The sequence below is a fragment of the Triturus cristatus genome, chromosome 4_1 (genome assembly GCF_964204655.1).
Source record: "Triturus cristatus chromosome 4_1, aTriCri1.1, whole genome shotgun sequence".
In the NCBI taxonomy this organism is placed as follows: domain Eukaryota; kingdom Metazoa; phylum Chordata; class Amphibia; order Caudata; family Salamandridae; genus Triturus; species Triturus cristatus.
Genome location: NC_140585.1, coordinates 957,050,463 through 957,073,370, shown reverse-complemented (window position 1 = coordinate 957,073,370; position 22,908 = coordinate 957,050,463). Strand labels below are relative to the sequence as shown.

Sequence of the window (22,908 nt, the reverse complement as noted above, 5' to 3'; positions counted from 1 at the left end):
CTTGGCAGTTGAGCCCCTTGCTGCGAAACTCAGACAGCATTATCGCACCCACGCTATTATCTATCCAGAGCGACAGATACTCGTTTCATTATATGCTGATGACCTGACTCTCTACTTGCGGCACCCAAGCAGTAGCCTGAATCCCATATTACGCCTCTTTCTCCTGTTTGGTCAATTGTCAGGGATCAACCTTAACTGGTCTAAGTAGCAGATCTTTCCCCTCACAGACTCCACCATGCGATTTGAACCAGAGTATCCCCTTGCATGGTGTGCAGATTCGATCAGATATCTTGGAATCACCGTCTCCCGAAACCGGGAGGAGCTTTTGAGAGCAAACTATGGACGGGTGTTGGAATACATCACGGATAAAGTGACGAGTTGGGTTGCAATGCCCCTATCTATGGCTGGAAGAGCAGCAATTGTCAAGATGATCATTCTGCCTAAACTCCTTTACCTATTTGTTAATATCCCCTTTGCCCCCAGTCGACACTTCTGAGCGGGAGGTTTCTCGGTGCCGGATATTGAGTTATATTATAGCTGCGCTCAGGCCCAATTCGCTGCCTACTGGATGAAACCTCCCCCTTTCATGCCTCACCTGGCGATAGAAGACGGCTATATGGGTCCCACGCCCAGCACTGCTTATCTAAGTATTCCCGGAGTCCCTCTCCATCTTGCACGCACCACAGTCCAATGCACTGTCAGCGCATGGGGAGATCTGGCTAAGATTACCCAATACCCTCTACTGTATTCTCCGCTTCTGCCCCTTGCTGGGCGTCAGGATATCCCGGTTACACAGGAAGGGGCATGCTGTCGGCTTTTGAGAAAGCTCTCCCTTCGCACCTGGGGACAATTATATGCTAATGGGACATTCTGTACTAGTGACGTATTCTTTAAAGGAGGGAATCCCACCCCCTTAGACCGCTTCTATTATATAAGACTCCGGCAAAATGTGAAAGCGGCCACACCCGAGTTCCCTAAAGAACCACCTATAATGCCTGCGCTGCATGCTCTGCTACACCAAGACACCCCCGCACACATGCTCTCACTCCTATACTGCACTGTCCAAGCTAACCGGGATTATGCCCTACCCGCAGCCCGGTCCAAATGGGAAAATGAACTGGGCCACGCTATTACCGACAAACAGTGGACATACTGTTGCAAACAGACAGGGGAGATTTCGGCCAGCAGCAGGCTTCGTATTATCCATTACAAGTATCTTCATCGTTTATATTGTACGCCGGTACGGATGTATAGACTCAAAGTACGTGATAATGACCATTGCGCCCGGTGCGGCAGAGCAGAGGCCGACTTCCGGCACCTGGCATGGGACTGCCCTTTAATACAGCAATTTTGGGCGGAGGTGCTTTCGGCATTGGACAGTATGACAGGCTTGCACATATCTGCAGATCCCCTTACTGCCCTGTTGGGGTACACAGAACCCATAGCTCCCAAAATGCGCAAGTATGCATCATTGGCGCTACTACTTGCCAAAAGAAGAATTGCGTGTAAATGGGGAAGGGGAAGAGCGCCGAAATTTAAGGAATGGATCCGGGACCTCACTTAGTCAAGAGCAATCACACCTATATGCAGACCTTCAACCTCCGTCATCCCGCCCAAAAGAGATCTGGAGCCCTCTGCAGACATACTTACTAGAGCATGCTGATAACACTGACATCACCACGGACACCCCTAGAAGAGGAATAATTTCTCAGGAAGCAGCCACTTAGCGGAGCCATGCACATTGCCGACTGGCTGACACTACCCATAACAATACACAGATACGCGTTTAATAGGTCATAACATCCTCTCAGACGCCTTACACATTGATGGGGGGGGGGGGGGGCTGCATTAGTGGTGCCGAATGCGAGCTGTGACGTTGTTGGAAATTTTCAATGCTCTGTGTGTACAACGCTAATTGCATGCTGACAGTTTACAGTTCTTCCCAACGCGGCCGGCCGGTAGGGGTTGTAGGCAGCATGCTGTGTTTTCCCCTTACCCTTGGCAATATGTGAACTACACATTTGTAATGTTGCATAGCCGGCCCTGACGGGGTTGTAGGCCAGATGCTGAATTGTACACTTGTTGGAGTATAATAAAACCCCCAAAAAAAAAAAAACCATCCTAACCTGGGGGGAGCTACTGGCAGCATGGCTGGCGCTGGACGCGATCCGGATGCGGACGGGCGCAGATGGGCTTGCCTTAGGCGCGCCAGAGGCGCCTCCGCTGTGCGCTCCCGCCAGGCTCCTTTTTATAGTGACCCTTATCTCAACAACTAGCCCGCTACCCGCCTTCCTAAGATGGCGACCGGGTGTATCAGAGCGCATGTGCAGGAGCGCAAACACCTAGCAGCAACCATAAATCTAAAAACGTTCCCCCAGGTAATGTCAGCAGCCCCCTAAAAACAATTTAAAATAAAAATAGAACAAATGTGAAAAGTGGCAAAATCGGCAAATCCAAAATACCGCGTCTCTTCCGGCTCAGACCTCAGGAGGATGCAAAAGAGCGCGCTCGCGCCAGTCTCTCCTTTTTATAGTGACCCTTATCTCAACAACTAGCCCGCTACCCGCCTTCCTAAGATGGCGACCGGGTGCTACTCTGTACTCCTGAGAGCGTCTCTAATATTGTTCTCTGGGGTGGTTACAAATCTCCTTATCTGATGCATTGTAAAGATGCAATTCAGCATAGCATGCCAAATGTGGAGAGGGGGGGTCCATTCAGAATATCAGGAATGGATGATATCTTCAGGATTAAACGTCCAGTAAAATGTGTCTTTTGTGTCTGGCGTCCGTGAATAATTCTGATCTTGATCAGAATCACTATCCCTGTCCCTCTGTCTTTGTTCCATTGGACGCTAGGGGCAAGGATCTTCTGACACTGAAGTCTGTTCCAGCATTATCCAAGTCGGGGCCTGCTTTAGCGCTGGTGGCACCCGGTGCAACCATCTCTTTTGGCGTACCCCCACCCACCCAGTGACCTCCTTCTCTATGGATTCCCTCAATACCGCCATCCAATAGAGCTATTCATCTATCCATAGCCCCTCTCTCACATGCATTTCATTTGTTTTATAGCTCTACTCATACTAATGTAGGGTGTCGGAGCACTTTCCATCACACATGCATTATACAGAGACAATGAACCATACATGTATAAATCCGTTCATAGGAAATGTTACATAAGATAATGAGAATTACAAGGTGTAGGAATTACATGCCATCCACACTATTAGGCAGTTTATTTTAAGAAGCACAATCTCCGGGTTTAAAACGTGCCCCAGTGGTTGGTGTTTGCTTTACTAATAAGTATATCTCTACCCAACATTTGTAATACTGTACCATATTTTTCTTGTTTGAAAAACAAAATTATATTTTAAAAAAGAATGTATTTCTACCCAAATAAACCTTTTTTTTTTTTTTTTTTTTTTTTTTTAGCAACATTAATAACGCAAAAGACTGGGGAAAAGCAATGTTCTAACCTCTACCATGCAGTTTGCATTAAGCTCTTTGACGTGTCTTATTTCACTGTGCTATATTAGGATTGTAACTAACTTTCAACTGACTAACTCGAACTGCAATTAAAAAAGGGATCTCTGTGACAAAAGCAGTAACCCACCGAGCTACCATCATAAAATATAGTTCTGTGTTTTGCAGGGTACACGTTCTTTGCAGCAGGCATGTTAACTATCTGTTCTACTTTATGATTAATCAAATCCCCACTAGACAAAACTGCTATACACACAATGAATGCTGCAGCAGGTGCTTTTAAATTCAAAAGTTATTTCTAAACACAGCCAACCCTTACCCCTCCAGCCACCCTTGAGCTCAGCGCTAGGTGTGGCTGCACCGGTAGCACCACCGTAAAACTGGCCCTGATCCAAGTCAAGAGTGCAGAGACTGGCCTGGAACACGAGTGGACGGTAGAAGAGACCCCAAGTTCATCTATATACTTCACATCACCTAAAAATGTAAACTTTTTAACTTTTCAATAGCATATGAATGTACTGTGTTATCCTATTTACTCTCTGCCTTGGCGCATGGAAGGCTAGAGGATTTGTCCGGGTTCATCCCCGCCTTTTTGGACACTGTTGACTTCCCTCTGATGGCGGGATTTAAGTGCTGATCATCAAAGAAAAGCCTGGGAGACACTTGGGTGACTTCTTATAGATTTCCTTGGTGCTCACTCGTGTTTGATTTGACAAATGCCTTGTAGTTCCTTTTTAAAGCCTCATCGGTTGAGGGTTTTTTTTGTTTGTAATGGTGAAGCAGCTGTATTAAAGTAAAACATAATTTGTGAAGGAATCAGAGTAACAAGTCTTAATAAGAACAACCCATATCCTGGTGTAATTGGGAGAAAAGACAGAGGGACGTTCTCTTTGTATTTAAAGGCGTTCACTTTGTATTGATTGCAAATGAAGACAGTTACTGCCCTTTGCCATATTGCTTCCCACTTTTCTTCCCCCAGGTTTGGCGCCAGCACCTCCTCCCACATGAGCATATAGTTGTGGCAAATATGTTCGGGTCTGTCATCCTCTTTCTAAAGTGGTTAATTCATATCCCGCCTGGATGCGCCTCACCTGTTGCCGCCAAATGGAGAGTTGTAGTTAGTTTAAATCTATCACCTCTCTGGGTGGATGGCTAACCTCCTGTTCGTCACTGGTAACCAAGTCATCATTGTTTAAGAGATTGTGAAGCCTTTGTGGCCCTCCCTCGCTGTGTTGTAGCAAAAATGGGTCTTGGTTACCTGGCGGAAAATCTCGATGGTGTGTTAGTGGGATCAGGGGGCCTGGAAAAGTTATAAGCACCTTATACGGATCGGGCCCTCCCAGTGTTCCAGCAGTATGCAAATGGAGAATGGGAGTGCGGACCTATGTGGTTTGTGACATGAGGGCCACCAGATAAAATGTTGTAGTGGGGTAGGGGAGAGGTCTTCTTCTATGATTACCCATGGTTTCTTCCACTCTGCTGCATCCATTCTATTGCTAAGCAAATCTGAGCCGGTTTTATATATCGACAAACTTCAGGGAGACCCATACCACCCTTTGCTTGCAATTCATATAGAGTTGCCCTTTTTACTGTTGGAGATTTACCCTACGAAATGAAGGACATAAAGGGAGAATGGATCTGTTTTAGGGTCCTTCATAGAAACTCCAAGGAAAATGTCTGCATTGCATACAGTTTACGAGGAAGAAAGTAGATTTTTATGCAATTATTCTTCTGATGCAGGACAAGTCAAGACTGCCACAGTGATAAGATTTTGAAAAGAGTGTTCAGCTATGGGGGAGGTTGCATATAAGTCACTACATTGTGTTGATGACTGTTAGAAATGGGGGTCTCTAGTTGGCACAGGTATGCACTTGTGACAAGCAGGGACTCTCAATTCTAAGTTAGGATAAGGGGATCACCCTTTCAAATAACCCCTGCTCACCCTTTAGGTAGTGTGGCGCAAGCAGTCAAGACTATTCTCAGGGCGCTATAGGTTAAGCATTTGTGAACACGTACAGTAATGCAATGACACACCACAAAAGGACACCAGTCAAGGTTATATCAAAAATAGTTCTCTTTATATAAGGCTTAGCACAAGACCAGAATAACGTTTAGAAATGACCACAGTATTATTTCCAAGTTCAATGTTCTTGCACAAAGGCTTAAAATGCAAAAATAGGCTTCTTTTACTCAATTCTGCTTCTTTTCAGGCTTTGTATGGTTCGTACCTAGGTGTACGACTCGTCCGCATTAAAAACAAAGAAAGTAGGCAACTTGGGGGCGTGGTTTGGACGCAGGAGAAGATGGCGGCTTAGAGCGACGCTCCTCCCGTGGCAGGGAAATACGGAGTGATTTAGGAATTACTACCTGTCACATAGGTGGCAAAAATGAAGTTTTCGTTGATCGGAGGTTGAGCCCTACCTCTGGGTTAAATTTGAGTCGGTGAGGTGTTCCTGGAAACAAGTTAGAGCGCTGTGCTCTGGAGACTGATCACGAACGGTGTGCAGCAGTTGGAGCCTGCCGGTCCCGGACGGGTTCTGATGCTGCTGCTACCTCACCGGAGTGCTGGAGGAGATCGGAAGAGGCACGTTGCCATCACATCAACAGTGAGTGGATCTGAGTGCGCATAGACTATTCCCGACACGCTTAGATACTGCCGATGCGTGGAGTGTGCAAGCTGACGCAAGATGGCGGATGTAGGAATTCGCTGAGAGTCTCTGTCCCGAAGCGTGACGAAGATACGAAGGCAGTCGAGGAGAGGCCAGCGCAAGATTATTGCTAAGCGCTTGAGACGGAAAGCTGATAATATTTTATATCACCCCAAACGTGCGGAGGAGGGCCAATAAACAGCGAGGTGTGGAGGGACAAAATGGCGGCTACTAGAGTCTCCGTAGCACCTGTGTGAGATCGGGACACGAGGGCTGCCGCCGGAGTGTAAGAGGGGCGACGTACACCACGACTAAAGCGACATGAAAACAGAGGTAGTTGAGTGCAGCAGCGTACTACAGGTAACGCGTATCACAGGCAAAAGTGGTGAAAGCGGTTTTGGTGCACACGATCACTTCCCTGTTCCTCGCAAAATGGCGGCTGTGATGGCGAATATGGAGGCTGTTGGGGCTCCTCTCGGAACATTATAATGAGATAATTAGCGTTCAACACTCACAGAGTCAATATATGGAGGGCACATGGTATGACTATATTTGACGGCAAGATAGACTGCAAAGGGGATGGATGGAGTCGTGGGTGCCATGGCTCTTCCCATATATGTATGATCACCGCCATTACTCTACGCTGCTGATCTGAGAGACCTGAGGGTCCTGGGGTTGTGAGCGAGCTGGAAGATCTGGAAATTCGAGTGAGCTGAGAGATCGGAGAGGGCTGAGAGATCTGAGAGAGGCTGCAGTGCCATATCCGAGTTTTGTGACACGTGGGAGTGGTGCAGTTGTACAGTGATGAAGTATGTGCCCAACGACATGCTGTCTACAGGTGATCACAGGTGACACAAGAGATCACGAGGGAAATTCTGAGGGGACTCTGCAATTTTAAGTCGCTGAGTACGCCACTGGCAGCGGTGGGGGGAGTTCGGGTGGAAACTCTCTTGCTGTGGTAATATCCTGTACGTGTGCCATATTGTGTCTGGTGCCCTAGCCAAAGGTTATTTGGGCCTGCTTGGAATTATCAGTCTTAACGAACGTATCAAGTGACTTCCAACAGTGAGTACATAAAGGGGGACAAAGATACAAAGAACCTGAAAAGACTTAAGGCTGAACCTCCGGCTCCAATCTCACCTATCAAGGGTAAAAAGGATGTGACCGATACGATGGACATAATACTGAACAAACTAGAAGAGGTGAAGGAGATTGCAAGGTCCACAAAGGAAGAGATTGTAGCTATCCGTAAAGACCTCAGAGACAGTAATGCCAGACTTACAGAGTCAGAATCAAGAATCAGCCGACTGGAAGATTCAGAGATCAAAACTTGTAGCTCTCTTAAACACCTACACATCTCCACAGATCAGATGTCAAGGAAGCTGTCGGAGTTGGAGGATAGAAATCGGAGAGGGAATCTACGCATTTTTGGAATACCGGAGGGGTCAGAAGAGTCATACGAGTCATGTGTCCAATTTCTGGAGGCTTGGTTCTCACAGGCAACCAACCTTAACTTCCATCACCCACTGGAATTTGACAGAGCCCATAGGGTCCAGGGCAGGATCGTGCCGGGCCAACGGGGTCCGCGACCTATTGTATGTAAGCCATTACGTTACCAGCATGTGGAACAAAAACTGTCATTTGTGCGCAGAAATAACCATGTACTCTGGAAATCTAGTAAAGTGTACATTTCACAGGATTACAGTAAAGAAACTGTCGACACAAGGAAAGCCTTTCTTGCTTTGCTACCACAGCTGAAGTCGCTGGGCTACCAATTTGGATTTGTGGGTCCAGCAAAGTTCCGCGTCTTTATTAAGGGTTCTCCGCAGGTCTTCGCAGATCCGTTAAAACTCAGGAAATGTCTGGAAGTAGGCGAGGAGCTACACATGGACACTTCATCGGCGGCCTCGACTTCATCCACTAAACAGGATTCTTTGTTTCCGTAGCAGACTGTTATGCCACTGTGTCATTTGTGGTCACACAATGTCGGGTCCTGATGTATTGCTGTGTTGTTGCAATGTTGGCCTCTGTTGTGGAGTAGAGGGGGACGCAAGTCTTCTCTTCTGTGCTCTTGGGTGGCTTGTGCCTTGCTCGAGTGTTGATTACTAGTCATAAATGGTTACTAACTAATATGCGCTTATTGGTCTGCAGTAGCGGTTCCCAACCAGTCAAAGAGGTAGGGGGACGCATTTAATGCATTCATCTAATGCAAGCATATAAGGGGATCTTGCATCGTATGGTGTTGATTTGTTTGAGGAAGGATGGATAGAGAGAAGGGCTACTCGGTGCGCCTTGTGTTAAATCGGGCTAAGGTTGGTAAAGGTGGGTAGCTAATGTTGATAACCCCACTGGAGGTGGCACAGCGGCAGCTCCATCTGTATATGTTAATCGCTACCTGGACGAGGTCTGCTGCCTCATGGGTGCACAGGTTTATGTTGTGTTATGTGTTGGGTTGATTCCCGAATTACTAACACGGATACGAGTTGAGGCCATGGGAGGGACACTATTTTTTCCGTGTCACCATGCCTACTAGCTTATCTCGGGGTGGAGGGGTGGGGGAGGGTGACCGGGAGGGAGAGGGGGAGGTGGGAGAATGGGAGAGGGTGAGAGGGTGGGGTATGTGTTTGATCTGTGTTATTTTTTCCTTTTGTCATTGTTTACGTCATGTTCCAATGCACGCCAGGTCCATCATCAACTTACTGCCAATGCCTATGCCGGTTACACTGCCGCGACCCTGCTGGTGTTTGTCATGTTCCATTACATACCAGGTCCACACTCATTCCGTTGTCAATGCCTATGCAGATTGTGCTGTCAGGATCCGAATAGGGTTTATGTCAAGTTCCGATGTACACCAGGTCTCACATCATTCTCCTGTCAATGCCTACGCCGATTGTACTTTTACCTTCATACCAGTGCTTTGAGAGCTGGGGTGTCCTGGGAGAGAATGAAGGAGGTCCAAGTAAATACATTTAAGTGTTGTTTATTAGCAATTCACCATGTTAGCTATTGAGTGGCTATGTCGTTATCCACAATTGACACTCCTATAGGTGTAACAAGAGTGAATAACTTGAAAATACTCTCTCAACGTTAAGGGTCTCAATCAGCCAGTCAAGCGTCAGAAGGTTCTGGAGTATTTACGTAGACAGAAAGGTGATATTGTATTGTTGCAAGAATCTAAACTTGAGGCCTCACAATTTCATACACTCAGGAACAAATTCTTTGTTGAGGTCGTAGGGTCGGAGGCAATAGGAAAGAAGAATGGGGTCCTGACATTGATTGCAAAAAAATCTAACGTAGATTTGCTCTCCTCCGCTTCTGACTCCAAAGGGCGGTGGGTTACGACCAAGCTGGCTAAAGACGACACTGAATTTTATGTGACGAATGTCTATGCCCCTAATACATGTGACCTAACCTTTTGGTCCGATCTGTCCAAGCAACTAGAGACTATCCCTGATTCAGCCATACATATTCTGGCAGGAGACTTTAATCTACCCTTAGATCCAGTATTGGATAGGGATTCCAGATGCTCCTTTCGTAGTAATAGATCCCATAAGGCCTTCCCTAATCTATGTACTCTATTCCAATTGGTAGACACATGGAGGCTACAGAACCCTGATGGGAGGGATTATACCTTTTATTCTCCTCCACATGACTCATTTTCCAGGATTGACTATTTATTTATCACAAAGAATGGCATCCCTCGAATGGAAGGAACATCTATAGAACCAAGGGTTTTATCCGATCACTCATGTATTTCCCTATCCATCTCCAACGTCAAATCTTCTACTCAGCAAACTATCTGGAGGTTTAATGAGGAGGTCCTCGAAAAAGAACAACATAGGGTAGCGATTGAGACCGCGATTAGAGAATACTTAGAACATAACGGCAGGGGAGATACTACTGATTTGATTCGTTGGGAGGCGCTAAAGAGTACAATAAGAGGGGTCGTTATTAAAATAAAATCTGCCATAAACAAGAACCACAATAAAGCTCTGGAGATTTTAGAGGGAGAAATTGCAGCGCTAGAGAAGAAACATTTGTCTGATAGAAAGGAAGAAACAATGAATAAATTAGCAAATAAGAAGTATGAATATAACAAAATAGTAAGTGAGAGAGCGGGGATTTGGTTAACTAGGAAGAAACAATTCAAACTCTGTGCATCCAACAAAGTGGGGAAGAGCCTAGCGGCATACCTCAAATTTAAAATACAGAAAAATACGATCAATTCCATCAAAGATCAGGGGGGAACAACACACTCGGACCCGGTCAAGATAGCGGGGGTATTCAAACAATTTTATGAGCAACTTTATGCCAAGAATACAGAGGTGGTTGACTCCAAAATTGACGGTTATTTGGATAACTGCAATCTTACCTCCCTCTCCACTGTGGATCGTGATGACCTTAATGGGCCGATCACGCTTCAGGAAGTCGAGATTGTCATTAAGTCGTTGAAGTGTGGTAAGGCTCCCGGACCGGACGGGTTCACTGCTAGATTCTACAAGGGTTTTTCATCACTTTTATCGCAACCACTCTTGCACTTATTCCAGGAAATCAGTGCTATAGGGGAGGTGAAAGGTACGTTGTCGGAAGCCATTATTGCGGTGCTGCCAAAAGAAGGGAAAGACCCGGCGCTACCAAAGAATTATAGGCCTATCTCGCTCATTAATCTTGACTGTAAGCTCCTAGCCATGATTCTGGCTAACAGACTTCAAAAGGTCCTGCCCAAATTGATGCATGCTTCACAGGTGGGTTTTTTAAAGCATAGACTGTCTAGTGATAACACCAGAATATTGGCGCATGTACTTGAAAGAGCAAAACTGTTATCTACCCCTACTGTTGCAATCACACTTGACGCCGAAAAGGCGTTCGACAGAGTCGATTGGAACTATTTGAATGCGGTCCTACATAAGTTCAACCTGGGTCACTTCTTCACGAAGATGGTGATGTCTCTATATTCTTGTCCCTCTGCGAGAGTTAGAGCTGGCGGCTCATTTTCCTCAGCGTTCCAACTGCACCAAGGCACCAGACAGGTATGTCCTCTCTCGCCCTCATTGTTTTTGCTGGCCATTGAGCCATTTCTCTATCACTTGAGAACTAACAATGGTATTGCTGGAATCCCATTTGAAGATTGTGTAATAAAGTTGACCGCGTATGCGGATGATGTCCTCATAGTATCAGAAAGGGCGGAAGAGGCTATACCGGCCCTCATGTCTACCATTGATGATTTCTCCAGGGTGTCGGGATACAAGTTGAATAAAGATAAAACCGAGGTTAAACTGTTGAATAATTTGGGTAACAGAGAGATTATGGGGGACTCTGGCTTGACGTGGCAGCCAGGCTGCTTTAAGTATTTGGGACTGGAATTTGATAAAGATCTAATCACAACTTTGGAGGTTAATGAAAGTTTGACTCTGAAGAAAATATCTAAATTACTAGAGGGATGGTCCCTGAAATTCCTTTCATGGTGGGGAAGGGCGGAAACCTTAAAGATGATGGTGACCCCATTGGTAAATTATCTTGCAAGTATGTTGCCAATGACATTCTCGGAGGCCTTCTTGAAAAGGGTGGATGGGCTATTTGGTGGATTCTTGTGGCAGGGGAAGAAGCCCAGGATATCTATGAAGAAGCTACAGCTATCAAAAGGGAAAGGCGGCTTGGGTCTCCTTAGCTTCAGGAACTACCAGACGGCCTTTCTATGTAAACAAGGGGCGCAGTGGTTGAATGAGGACGTGGATTATACTCCGCTGTGGATCGCAATTGAGAAATCACTGATTGGTAATGCCCCTCTAATAGCATTACTCTCAATGGATCTCTCCCATCTCCCCCACTCCAAATACATTCTACTAAACACTAGAAGAGCACTTCTGAGACTAGATCAAGCTCATAAAGTTGGTTTGCTGTGGAGGAAGTCTGCTATGGTATCTTTATGGTATAATCCATCGCTTAAACTGGAAGGGAAACCTCTGCAGTGGGGAGGTTGGTCTAAGAAGGGCATCAACCTGGTGAAAGACTTATTTGAAGGAGGACAGCCATTGCCGTTCTCCTCGCTCCAAGCCAGCCACAACCTGTCACCAATGGATTTCTATGACTTTTTGAAACTCCAGGTTATCCTGTCTACTTGCTCCCTCAACTTGAGTGACCCCTGGCTCAAGACCCAGGTTCCACGACTTTTGAAGTCGGGTCACTTTGTTTCTAAAATGTATAAGCTGCTTCTCCCTGCCCCAAGGAAGGCGTACAAGAAACATGAATCCAAGTGGGAATCTGAGCCTAACTCTACCGGTATAGTATTTGACTGGGATTTGATACACGCTGCTGCCCTAACGAATAAGATTTCCCCGATTCTAGCCCAAACCAAGTATATGCTCATTAATAGGACATACTGGACGCCAGAAAAACTCCATAGACTCCATCTGAGGGATAGCTCCCTATGTTGGAATTGTGCTTCAGGGGTGGGAGACTTGGCTCATATGCTTTTTGGGTGTCCTGCGCTGGGATTATTCTGGGGGAAAGTGTTTGATTGCATAGATCATATCTTCAAGGTCAATTCTAAACGAGAATTTGTCTGTTATATTGGGGTGCTGGATCAGGAGCTTCATAATGACAATGATCGTCAATTGTTAGATATTTTGCTTACTCTAGCTTGCAAGGTGGTACTATGCAAATGGAAAAGCGCCTCTGAGGTCTCATTCAAGGTTTGGCAGGAATGGCTCTCGTTTCTAAGAGAAGCTGACAACCCAGCTCTACACTCATCCCCGTGGCGCGCTTCCCATAAGAGGCTCTGGAAATCCCTGGACAGATCTTCGTTCTCATTTGACCCGCCCTGAACGGAAGTGGCAGAGTTATGGCTGATAGGCTATAGAGTAAAGGGCGAGGCGGGGTGGGACAGGTAATGCACATGAGATAAGGCATTGGCAGTCGTGGCGCTCATTCACCATAGCGCAATCGGAGTTTGGGGGATGAACTTGGTTTCATAACATATTTTAATTTAATTTAATTTGTTTTAAGTTTGTCTCTGTTATTCGGATGTGATGATCAGACTTGTAATCCGGACTTACGGATCTTATTACTATGTGTATGAGGAATGTCTTCATATATGTCTGTGTTGGGTGCGATTCCCCTATAGACTTGCCAGTTCTTAGGTCCTTTGGGTCTTATTGTTATGTATTGTATGTTTTGTCATTTTTCTATTTCTTTATCAATAAAAAAGATTTGAAATAAAAAATAAAAAAAACAAAAAGTACGAGTCAAACAATCGGTGCGGACTCCGGGGTCCAGGACGTGCACACGGCGGTGCGAACTGAACAAAGTACCTTTAGTTCGTGGGGTCCGCGACGGACAGTGCGGGACAAGTTGATGGGTCCGGGTCGTAGTTCAGCAGCGTACTCGGCAGCGTACTCCGTCTGGTCCGGTCGCGGCGTCGGGACGCGGCGTTGGTACGGTACCTTCAGGGGTACGGGCGGATGATCCGGATCAGCTTGCAGAGTCCGTGGCGTCGGCGTTCGGGCCGTACCTTCGGTGCGGATCAGCGGCGACACTTCTCGGCGCCGTACAGCGTACGGGGATGATCAGCGTACTGCGGCTTCTCGGCTCTGAGTACGGCACGGTGCAGTACGTTAGCAGCGTACGGACCGTACCTGCGGGACAGCGAAGCTTGAGTCCGGCGTACAGGGTTCGGCAGCCAGGGATGTACGTCTCGAACCGGCGGGGAAGGTGAGGTGCCATGCAGCCGGGAGGGATACGGTGCGTACTAACGCTTTTGGTTCAGCGTAGACACACGGTGCCGGGCGGCAAAGACACAGCTTCGCGGCGGATGTAGTACGAGGCGTACTGGGGCCAAATCCAGCGGGAAACAAGCAAGAATTGTCCAGGCAACTCAGTTTTTGAAGGCAGATGAGTCCAATGGTCCTGGGACTCAGTTCAGGGGGCAAGCTCTCTTCCAAGCCCTTGGAGATAGATGAAAAACAAAGTACAAAGTCTCTTTCAGTCTTTTCCTCTCCTTTCTCAGCAAGGCACCAACTGCAGGCCAATCCCCCAGGTCAGGGAAAGTTACTCCTCCTTCAGCTTCTTCCAGGTCCTTCTAGTCAGGAAGAGTTCCTTCGTGGTTCAATCAGGATCTGATTTCTTAGGAGCAGGGCTCCTACATTTATACTCGGTTTATTTTGTCTTTACAGGCCAGGGGGGCCTTTGCATAATCCCAGTTCAGTTCTTTTCAGTGAGGAGAACTTTGTTATTGAGACTCTGGCTTCTTCTTTCAGCAGGCAGGGCAGAGACATCAGACGCTCCCCAGGGGGTGGAGCCAGCATTGTGGAGGCAGAGCACTGTCCTATTCAGAGTCAAGGTGCACTCCTCCCACCCATCCTGGTGTAATCTTTCTATTCACCACCTGGCAGCCCCAGCCTGTCTCCTGGAACTTCCCCGCCCTGTCACTCAAGCTACACACAAAGAAGATAGCCCTCCCCTCCAGAGGCGGACTGAAATGGTTAAGCAAGCAAATGCTAACTTTCTAAAAGTAGCATTTGCAAACACAGGATATTAAAATAAACTTTACTAAAAGATGTATTATATTATTCTGAGTTCAGGCATACTAAACACGAATTTCTACCATGCTTCCTGAGCCTGCTAGGATTATAGAGTGTTATAATCTAGCAGCCCATTCTGGCCTATGGAGAGCAGGTAGCCTTCAATAGTGAAAAACGAAAATGGCTGTAATTCACTATTTGGACATGCCACGCACCTCAGGGCATGGCCTACCTTATCCTTCCAATGCACCCTGCCCTAGGGCCTACCATAGGGGTGACTAATATGAAGGTACGGGAAGTCAGCATGACAGTACCAGCCTGCATGCAGGTTCTGCATTGGCAGACCTCTAGAGTTAGACACATTTTACCAGGCTGCTTCTGTGGGTGGCACAACCAGTGCTGCAAGCCCACTAGCAGCATTTGGATATACAAGCCCTTGGCACCCCTGGTGCACTCTACTAGGGACTGATAGTAATCCAAATAAGCCAAACATGGAAGTCAATTCACATAATACATTTTACCATAGGGAGAGCATATGCACCTTAGCACTGGTCAGCAGTGGTAAGGTGCCCAGAGTCCTAAAACAGCCAACACCAGGTCAGAAAAAATGCAGGAGGAAGGCAAAAAGTTTAGGGATGACCCTGCAAAAAGGGCCAAGTCCAACAATGACCATATTCCCATGCTAGATAGGAGACCTTTAGTGCGTGTAAACCCACTGAACTGAAGGTGTTGCATGCTTCGAGTCTGGTCTGGAACCCTATACTGGCAGATTACAAATAGTAACATGAAAACTTGATAATACTGAGAATGCCTTAAGGGCCAAGATAGACTCTGCTGAGTCTGTTAAGAAGCCTTGTATGTCGTTGATGAAAAGTGCCAATGTGTACATATTGCCATTGGCTGTGTTACTCAGTATTGATTGACTTCATTTTTGGGACAAAGGGCTCTATTGCCGGGATGAAAATTGGTTTTGATGGAGGCTGTTGGTTTATTATAGTTAGCTATGGTAAAGGAGGACATGATGGGACTAATTGATGTTTTGGACAAGACCTTTTTGATTAAAATGCTAGTCAACTCTGTAAAATGCCATCTCCATGTCAAGAGAAAGGAGGACTATCGGGGTTTTTGTTTTTAGAAGTCGCAGCAGTGAGGTTTACTGTTAATCTAGTGTTGTTCGAGTTCTGCATTCGGAAGCTCTGAGTTGATGTCTCTGATCTCAATGTCGTCTGAACCTATTTTTTTCTATCCTCCTGTTCTCTAAGATCTGAGCTCATTGAGCCTCCAATGCTCCAACTCTCTTCACATGAGTGCCTCTTGCTAGTGTGCTTGGTCTTCCGTGAAATTTTCAATTTGGTCAAATCTTGTCTTGGGGCATTGCAGATTTTGACCCAAATCAGAAATAGATTTTTCCAAATCCTGGCGGAGAGCAGCCAATTCAGTTTTGCTCTCTTTTTTATGGAAAGCGGGATATCTCTGTTGGTGGCCAGGACCTTGGCCTCTGAAGCATCTAACTCTGGCAAGTGAACGTTGGGTGGGGGGGTTGTTTCAGTGCTGTCCGCTTTCTGGCTTTGCCTCAGCTATTAGATAGACAGCTTCTTGTGCGCCTTCTGTTTAGAGACCGCCATGATGTTTAGGCACAAGTGGAGGACCACGTGAACCAATCTCCCACCGCAGTTTCACGTTTCTAACTGCAGCTCCTACACTACCATGCTCACTACTGGCTCAGTCTGTCCACACCACCACTTCTCAGAGTCCAAACTGCCCTCACACGCTCTGTCGCTAGGTCTTGGCCCTCTCTCCAAGCGCACAAGTGAACATCTCCTGGAACTCTCACTGGATATCAGACACCGCCCCTCATGGTAGTCCAGGAGGTAGGCAGAAAGAGCCACAAGTAGGCAGTCGTGGATACAGTTCGAAATAGTACACGGACCCTCTGAGGCTCTCTCTTGATTATTCCTATGGCCTCTTTATCGTGCCAATTATCAATTTGATGTTCGTATTTTGCTTTTAATGCCAGTCTCCTCATCCCAAACACTTCCACTAGAATGAAGTCTCAGTCCAGAAGCTTCACAAGTATGTGTCATGGTAATTCTTCATGGTCCACTGTCAGATGGAGAGAGGGGACACCAGTCTCAGGTTTGACTAAGACCCTTGTCTGTTGCCGATTTTTGAGTTAATAAGCTTGATAACTGAGGGACGCCATCCCAAGGGTCCAAGAATCCAACATGCAAGTCCCACAGTTGACTGGCTCCATTTAGGCTGATCATAGTGGACATCATCTCATTCTCTCAGCTTGTTGCGGCCGCTGCACCGCCAGGGCTCAGGTTCTTAACTATTGTGGTAGTCATGGACGTTATCCAATACAGGGGCACTGTCCACAATCCAAGAGAGTATTGGGCGGGAAAAAAGGGGCTGGGGCAGCTATCCACTGCCCCCTCCGCCAGGGCCACAGATTCAACCACAGATCCCCAAGGCTAAGCCATTTTGGAATCTTTTTGTGAATGCCATATTGTTTTCTTGGCCTGTCATTGCTGCGACACTGCCCGAGACCTATTTCCCCACCTTTGACAGCAGACTTCTGGTGCAGGAGGGCTGCCTGTCTCACGTGCGACCCCAACTCCATGTATTCTGAGCTTTAAAGTGCCCTACTCGCCCTGGCTATGAGCCCCACTCGTAGCTCAGCAAGGACCTGTGTTGCGCGGTCCTTGCCCTAGCCACGCCCCGTATATTGAAATGTAAGCAGAAGAAGTTGATTTTCATATCACAGTGATTCTTAAAAACAAAAAAACTAGATGCTGACCGTGTAGGGCAGAAGCCAATATGTTGGGTTTGATTGGCCCTTGCATGCCTGTAAGAATAGTGCTAGGGACCAGGAGGGTTGTGGCAGCATCTGGCAAATTCAATTCAAAAAGCCTGCTGCCCAAATATCACGCATCTTGCCGCCTTAAAACAAAGTTTTAATTTATAATGTAGAAATGTGAATTCTTTGTGACTGGGGCTTTTGGTCTTAGTTGGCTGGTTCTATGTGCCGATTTCCAAATATCTCCATCACATTACATGTGAATTAAACGTGTGTTTTTGTTTTCTAGAAAAACAACTGATGGAGCTTGAACAACATCTTGCGCAGACAGAGGTGATGTTAAACTCTTTATTGTTGCAGCTGGATCCACTGTCAAACTGGTGAGAAACAAAACGAAACGCTGCATTAACTGATATCTATAGGAAAACTACTATGAAATAATAAATAGCTGAATCCTGTTCTACTAGTTAGTAGTGAAGGAATGCAGATTTTCAGAATACATTCTAGATTATTGTACAGTCAGCTCAAAGAAAGAATGAGGGATGTTGTGGGCAGAGCTGTAACGCTGCTTGCATGATTTTAAAATATTGTGTGTTTGTATCAGATGTTAACAATACATGCAGTAAGCCTCGGAATTGTACAGTCCGGAAGCTCCTTGCAAAGGTTACATTTTAGTTTTGAGTTGCTGTGTGTCCAGGAGGTGCGTCCTTGCCATTCATACAGGGCTCTATCTCTCGAGGGCCTGTCGGTCACAAAAATAATTAAGAAGGATGACTTGAAAGGTCCGGAAAGCACCAAAAACAGAATGTGGTCATCTTCCTCAAAGTTTAGATTGACCAAGTTGCAACTGGGCACTTAAAATAATAAAACCAAACCAATGTGGAGGAAGAGGGGCAAAGACAGAACTGAAAGGCTTAGAAGAAGGTCTCAAAGTCTAAGCACGAGAGTACTTGCACTACTTTGTGTAAACCGTGTCTTTAGGTAACAGGCTAGCAACAGAAGACCTCGCAAGCAACCAACTAAATGGATAGCGTATTATGGCTTCATCATTTACAATCGATCCCCGTACATTAGGACCCCGCCCATGCCCCTAATCCCGACGCACACCCCTCTGATACATACCTCTCCCCCTTTGGCTATTCCCCTCTCCTCCTCCCCGGACAGCCTTACAGCTAGATCGCACTATGAAGACTCCGCTCAATGCAACCCTCCCATCTTCAACCCAAACCCATCCACACCCCTTATCTCGATGCACACCCCTCCGACACATGCCTCTCCCCCTTTGGCTATTCCCCTCCATCCCCGGACAGCCTGACTTGTAGACTTCGCCACGCAGACTCAGATCTCTGCCACCCTCCAATCTACACCACAAACCCATCCACCCCTACCCCTAGACCAAACAATTAACACGCCTCCTACACCAGACCCTAGACTCAATGAAATCCTTCTCTCAGTACAATTTATTAAAGATGACCTCCAAAAGCTACGGAACATGATCTGGCAGCAACACAAGATTAGACGTCATGCCGATGATAAGATCCGGAACCCTCATAGCAACAGCCCCACACTTACACATCAGAGGCATCTACGATCCCCTAAACATCCACCCCTAAGTTGGAGAACAGTACCTAACCGCAATTCCACTACCTGACCGTTCCGCAGGAAAAATACTCTAACTGGTAATGATATACACTCCCTACTCCTTTCTTATGATCCCCTCCACACCCAGCCAAACCACAGCTGACCCGTTCAATCCGAATAAACACTCCCCAATCGAAACCATCCTTCGCATGACGCACAGAGGCCCTAGTCACAACAACAGAGGTATAACCCTGGAGAATCTGATGCAAGTTCCATTAACACTGGAACCTCCTTCTACCACGAAGCCACGTCTAAAATGCATTGTACTAAAGTGCAGATCAGTCTCAAAACACGCAGCTGACATAGCTGACCTAATACTCACTCATGAACCTGACCTCCTACTCCTAACTGAAACATGGCTATATCAGCCGATCCTAGACATTCTGGTTCCCCCCGATCATTACATCACCAGACTAGACAGACCTGATAGACTAGGAGGCGGTATTGCTTGCATTCACCGGAACTGTTTCTCAGTTAACAGCTCACCTTCACCGGATCTATCCTGTTGTGAATACCTCTGCTTAGATATCACAAGTAATAACAATAACAAACCAATTTACTCATTGCACATATTCTACCACCCGCCAGGTGATAACTTCACCTTCATCGGGCAATTTATGGATATCGTGACCACTCATACTGGTCAACATAATACCCAAATGTTCCTTGGTTATTTCAATCTGCACTGTAACGACCCGGCAGTAAATAGCCTCAAAACATTCCTTTCCGCCCTTGACCTCACCCAAATCTGCAATAGCCCCACACGTCAAAGGTTCAACCCTTGACTTGGTTATTGCCAAACCAGAAGCTATCCAGCTTAGTAAAATCCTCCCATGTGATTGGTCCGATCATCATGCCATCACCTTCTTCTTCATCAAGGAATCAGTTAAACTAAGCTCAGTTCAACCTTCGAGACCTAAAATATGGAAGCGGATTCTAAAAAAAAAAAAACAGACCTTTCCACATCCGCCAGTGTCAACCTCCTCCTCCCCCCGGACGACCTAACAGATGTTCAAGCTTTGACTCATCACTACTTTAACTCCATGTCCTCGATCTTAGACACAACCGCGCCTCTATAACTGAAGAGGATCTCCACAAAAGATCCCTAAACATGCAAAGACACATCAGTGCTGCAGCAAAAGGAGCACACTTTCAGATGAGCACTCTGAGAAAATTAAAACCCTTCCTCCCAGTAAACTACTTCAAGCTGGTAGTCCAAGTCCTAGTAATTCCCAGGCTAGAAAATGGTAGAGCAACTCTCTGTGGACTCCCTAGATGTACAACTGCCCCCCTAAGAGCATCACTCAACTCAGCGGCCAGGCTCATCACAGGCTCCAAAAGAAATGGCCACATCTCCCCTGACTTCAAAACGCTCAATTGGCTGCACTTCGAAGCAAGAATTTAATTAAAAATCGCCTGCATGACGCATAAAGCCATCCATCACAACACACCGAGTTATCTGGCCCAGAAACAGGAGCTTTCGTGTGGCAAGAGATCATCCAGGAGTGCCAGCAACCTCCTCAAAGCCTCAAAGATTTGCCAAGAAGAAAACATATAGCCGCGCTTTCTCTGGTATTGCTCCAAGGATTTGGAATGCACTACCCCCAGAAACCAGACTTAACCCCTCAACTGCCTACTTCAAAAGAGAAGTCAAATCTCTTCTCATGTTGAAATGTACTTAAATATTGATGCAGACTCTTAGAACAATCCAGCTGGAACATAAGACTTTATTTCGAAACACTGTTTCTCTTGTACATGGTCTCCTTTGTTTAACTACCTCTCTTGTAAAGCGCTGTGATACCCGCAAGGGTCATGTTTGCGCTATATAAAACCTTCAAAATAAATAAAAATAAAATAAATCTGAGAGACTAGGAAATCATAAAGGGGATGTGAGGGATGCGTAAATTGATTGATCTCAGCCACTGGAAATTACTCTCACTATCCTCCAGTCCAAACTTTGTTTCTCCACACTGTTCCACTCCAGACAGACACTGGCCATATGAATATCAGCCTTGGTCATATTTCAGTAAAAATAGCTCAGGCTGAGTCCCCTTTGAGCTGGAACACAAGCAAACACAGACTGGTTTTGGCATATTTAGGCATAATTGATGATTTTTAGTGTGCTTCCTATGGCACAGTTAGCACAGAACCTATGTTTGGGCACACCCGTAACATTGAGGAAACCAAAACGTGTTGGGTTGAATGCTTAATCTCCACCACTGCTAATTACTTTGGCGCCATCCAGTTCCTCTTTTGTTGTCCATTTTGTCTCTCCAGACAGAGACCGACAATACAGAAATCTGCATTGGTCATGCGAAGGAGCAGTTAATAGGGTTTCAGTTGCATCTGACTAACCCTGCAATTAGCTCTCTCAAAGAAGTTGTTGGTCCAACAGATTCACGACAATACTTCTGTCAAAGGAGTTGTAGTCTGGAATATCAAGTAGGGAATAGTGTTCTACCTTAATCTTGTAGTCAAAATACTGCAGGCAAAAATACTGCAAGATAAGTGCATATAGGGAAGTATAGATGAACTATTTTATTTATTTATTTATTTATTTATTTATTTAAAACATTTATAGAGCGCGCTATCACCATGGCAGGCATCCTGGCGCTGACTGAAACTAATGGGGTAGGGATGAGATGCCAGAAGCAGCAGGAGACACAAGATTAAAGGACAGAGGTCTTGGGGAAAAGCCAGGTTTTAATTCTTTTCCTAAAAGGAAGAAATTCAGAAATATGTCTAATATCAATAGGGAGCGAGTTCCACAGCTTGGCAGCTGCCACATTGAAGGATCTGCCTCCGGATCTGATTTTTTTAAATTTTGGAACCATAACCAGCTTGGCTTCAGAGGAACGAAGCTGCCTAGCTGGGGTATACCAGACAAATTTAGATTGGAGGGAGGCAGGGCCTACTGCATATAGTGCTCTGAACACTATGCAGAGGGCTTTGAATTGAACCCTCTGCCTAACCGGAAGCCAGTGGAGTTTGCTCAACGAGGAGGCTCCATTAGATTCTTCTAGGAAGCCCCAGAGCCACTTTTGCCGCTGCTGATTGGACTCTTTGGAGTCTGTCTAGCAAGAAGCTAGGGGATTCCAGCAGTAAAGCATTACAATAGTCAAGGCGACTGAGGATAGTACAGCGTACAACTTCGGCACGTGCATGAGTAGGGAGGAGAGGCAGTATCTTCCTTAAGGAGCGGAGGATAGCAAAACAGCAAGCAGAGGTTTTTTGGATGTGAGTCTCCATACTGAGTTCCTGATTCAGCATGACCCCGAGGTTGCGGATAGTGGCTACTGGACGCACTGTGGTCCCGGATTCAGGAGGCCAGAAGTTGTTTGGGAAGGGCCGAGGAATCTTAGTGCAAGTGTTGAGAAGAACCTCCGTTTTCCCTGCATTGAATTGGAGGGAGTTGGTTCTTAGCCAGTGAGAGGTGTCACGTAGACATTTGTGAAAGGTTTCAATGGAGATGGAGTCTTCTCCCTCCAAGGAGAATATCAACTGCGTATCGTCAGCGTAGTTAATAATCTTGATGTTGTAGCTTTTGATAAGCGAAATCAAAGGTCTTAAGTATAGGTTAAAAAGAATGGGGCTAATAGCAGAGCCCTGGGGGACCCCATGTGGGACCAGAGTGAACACCGACTGAAAAGGAGGGATGGATACCGCTTGCGGTCTATCCTTGAGGAAGGAGTGAAACCATTGTGCTGCTGAGCCTCTTATTCCTGCCTCAAACAGACGTGTCAGCAGAATATCGTGATTCACGGTATCAAAGGCGGCAGACATGTCAAGCAGGATAAGGAACGCTGCCTGCCTTCTGTCTG

At 46.3% G+C, this 22,908-nt stretch overlaps 1 protein-coding gene across 1 annotated transcript in view; it reads left to right on the top strand.

The window, feature by feature from the left end:
* LOC146855895 (protein RIC-3-like) overlaps positions 1 to 22,908 on the top strand; it is a 161,500-nt gene that overhangs the window by 95,210 nt on the left and 43,382 nt on the right. The window contains exon 4 of the mRNA XM_085653842.1: positions 17,736 to 17,826. Within this exon, the coding sequence (XP_085509968.1) occupies positions 17,736 to 17,826 (91 nt within the window). The remainder of the gene's footprint in view (positions 1 to 17,735; positions 17,827 to 22,908) is intronic.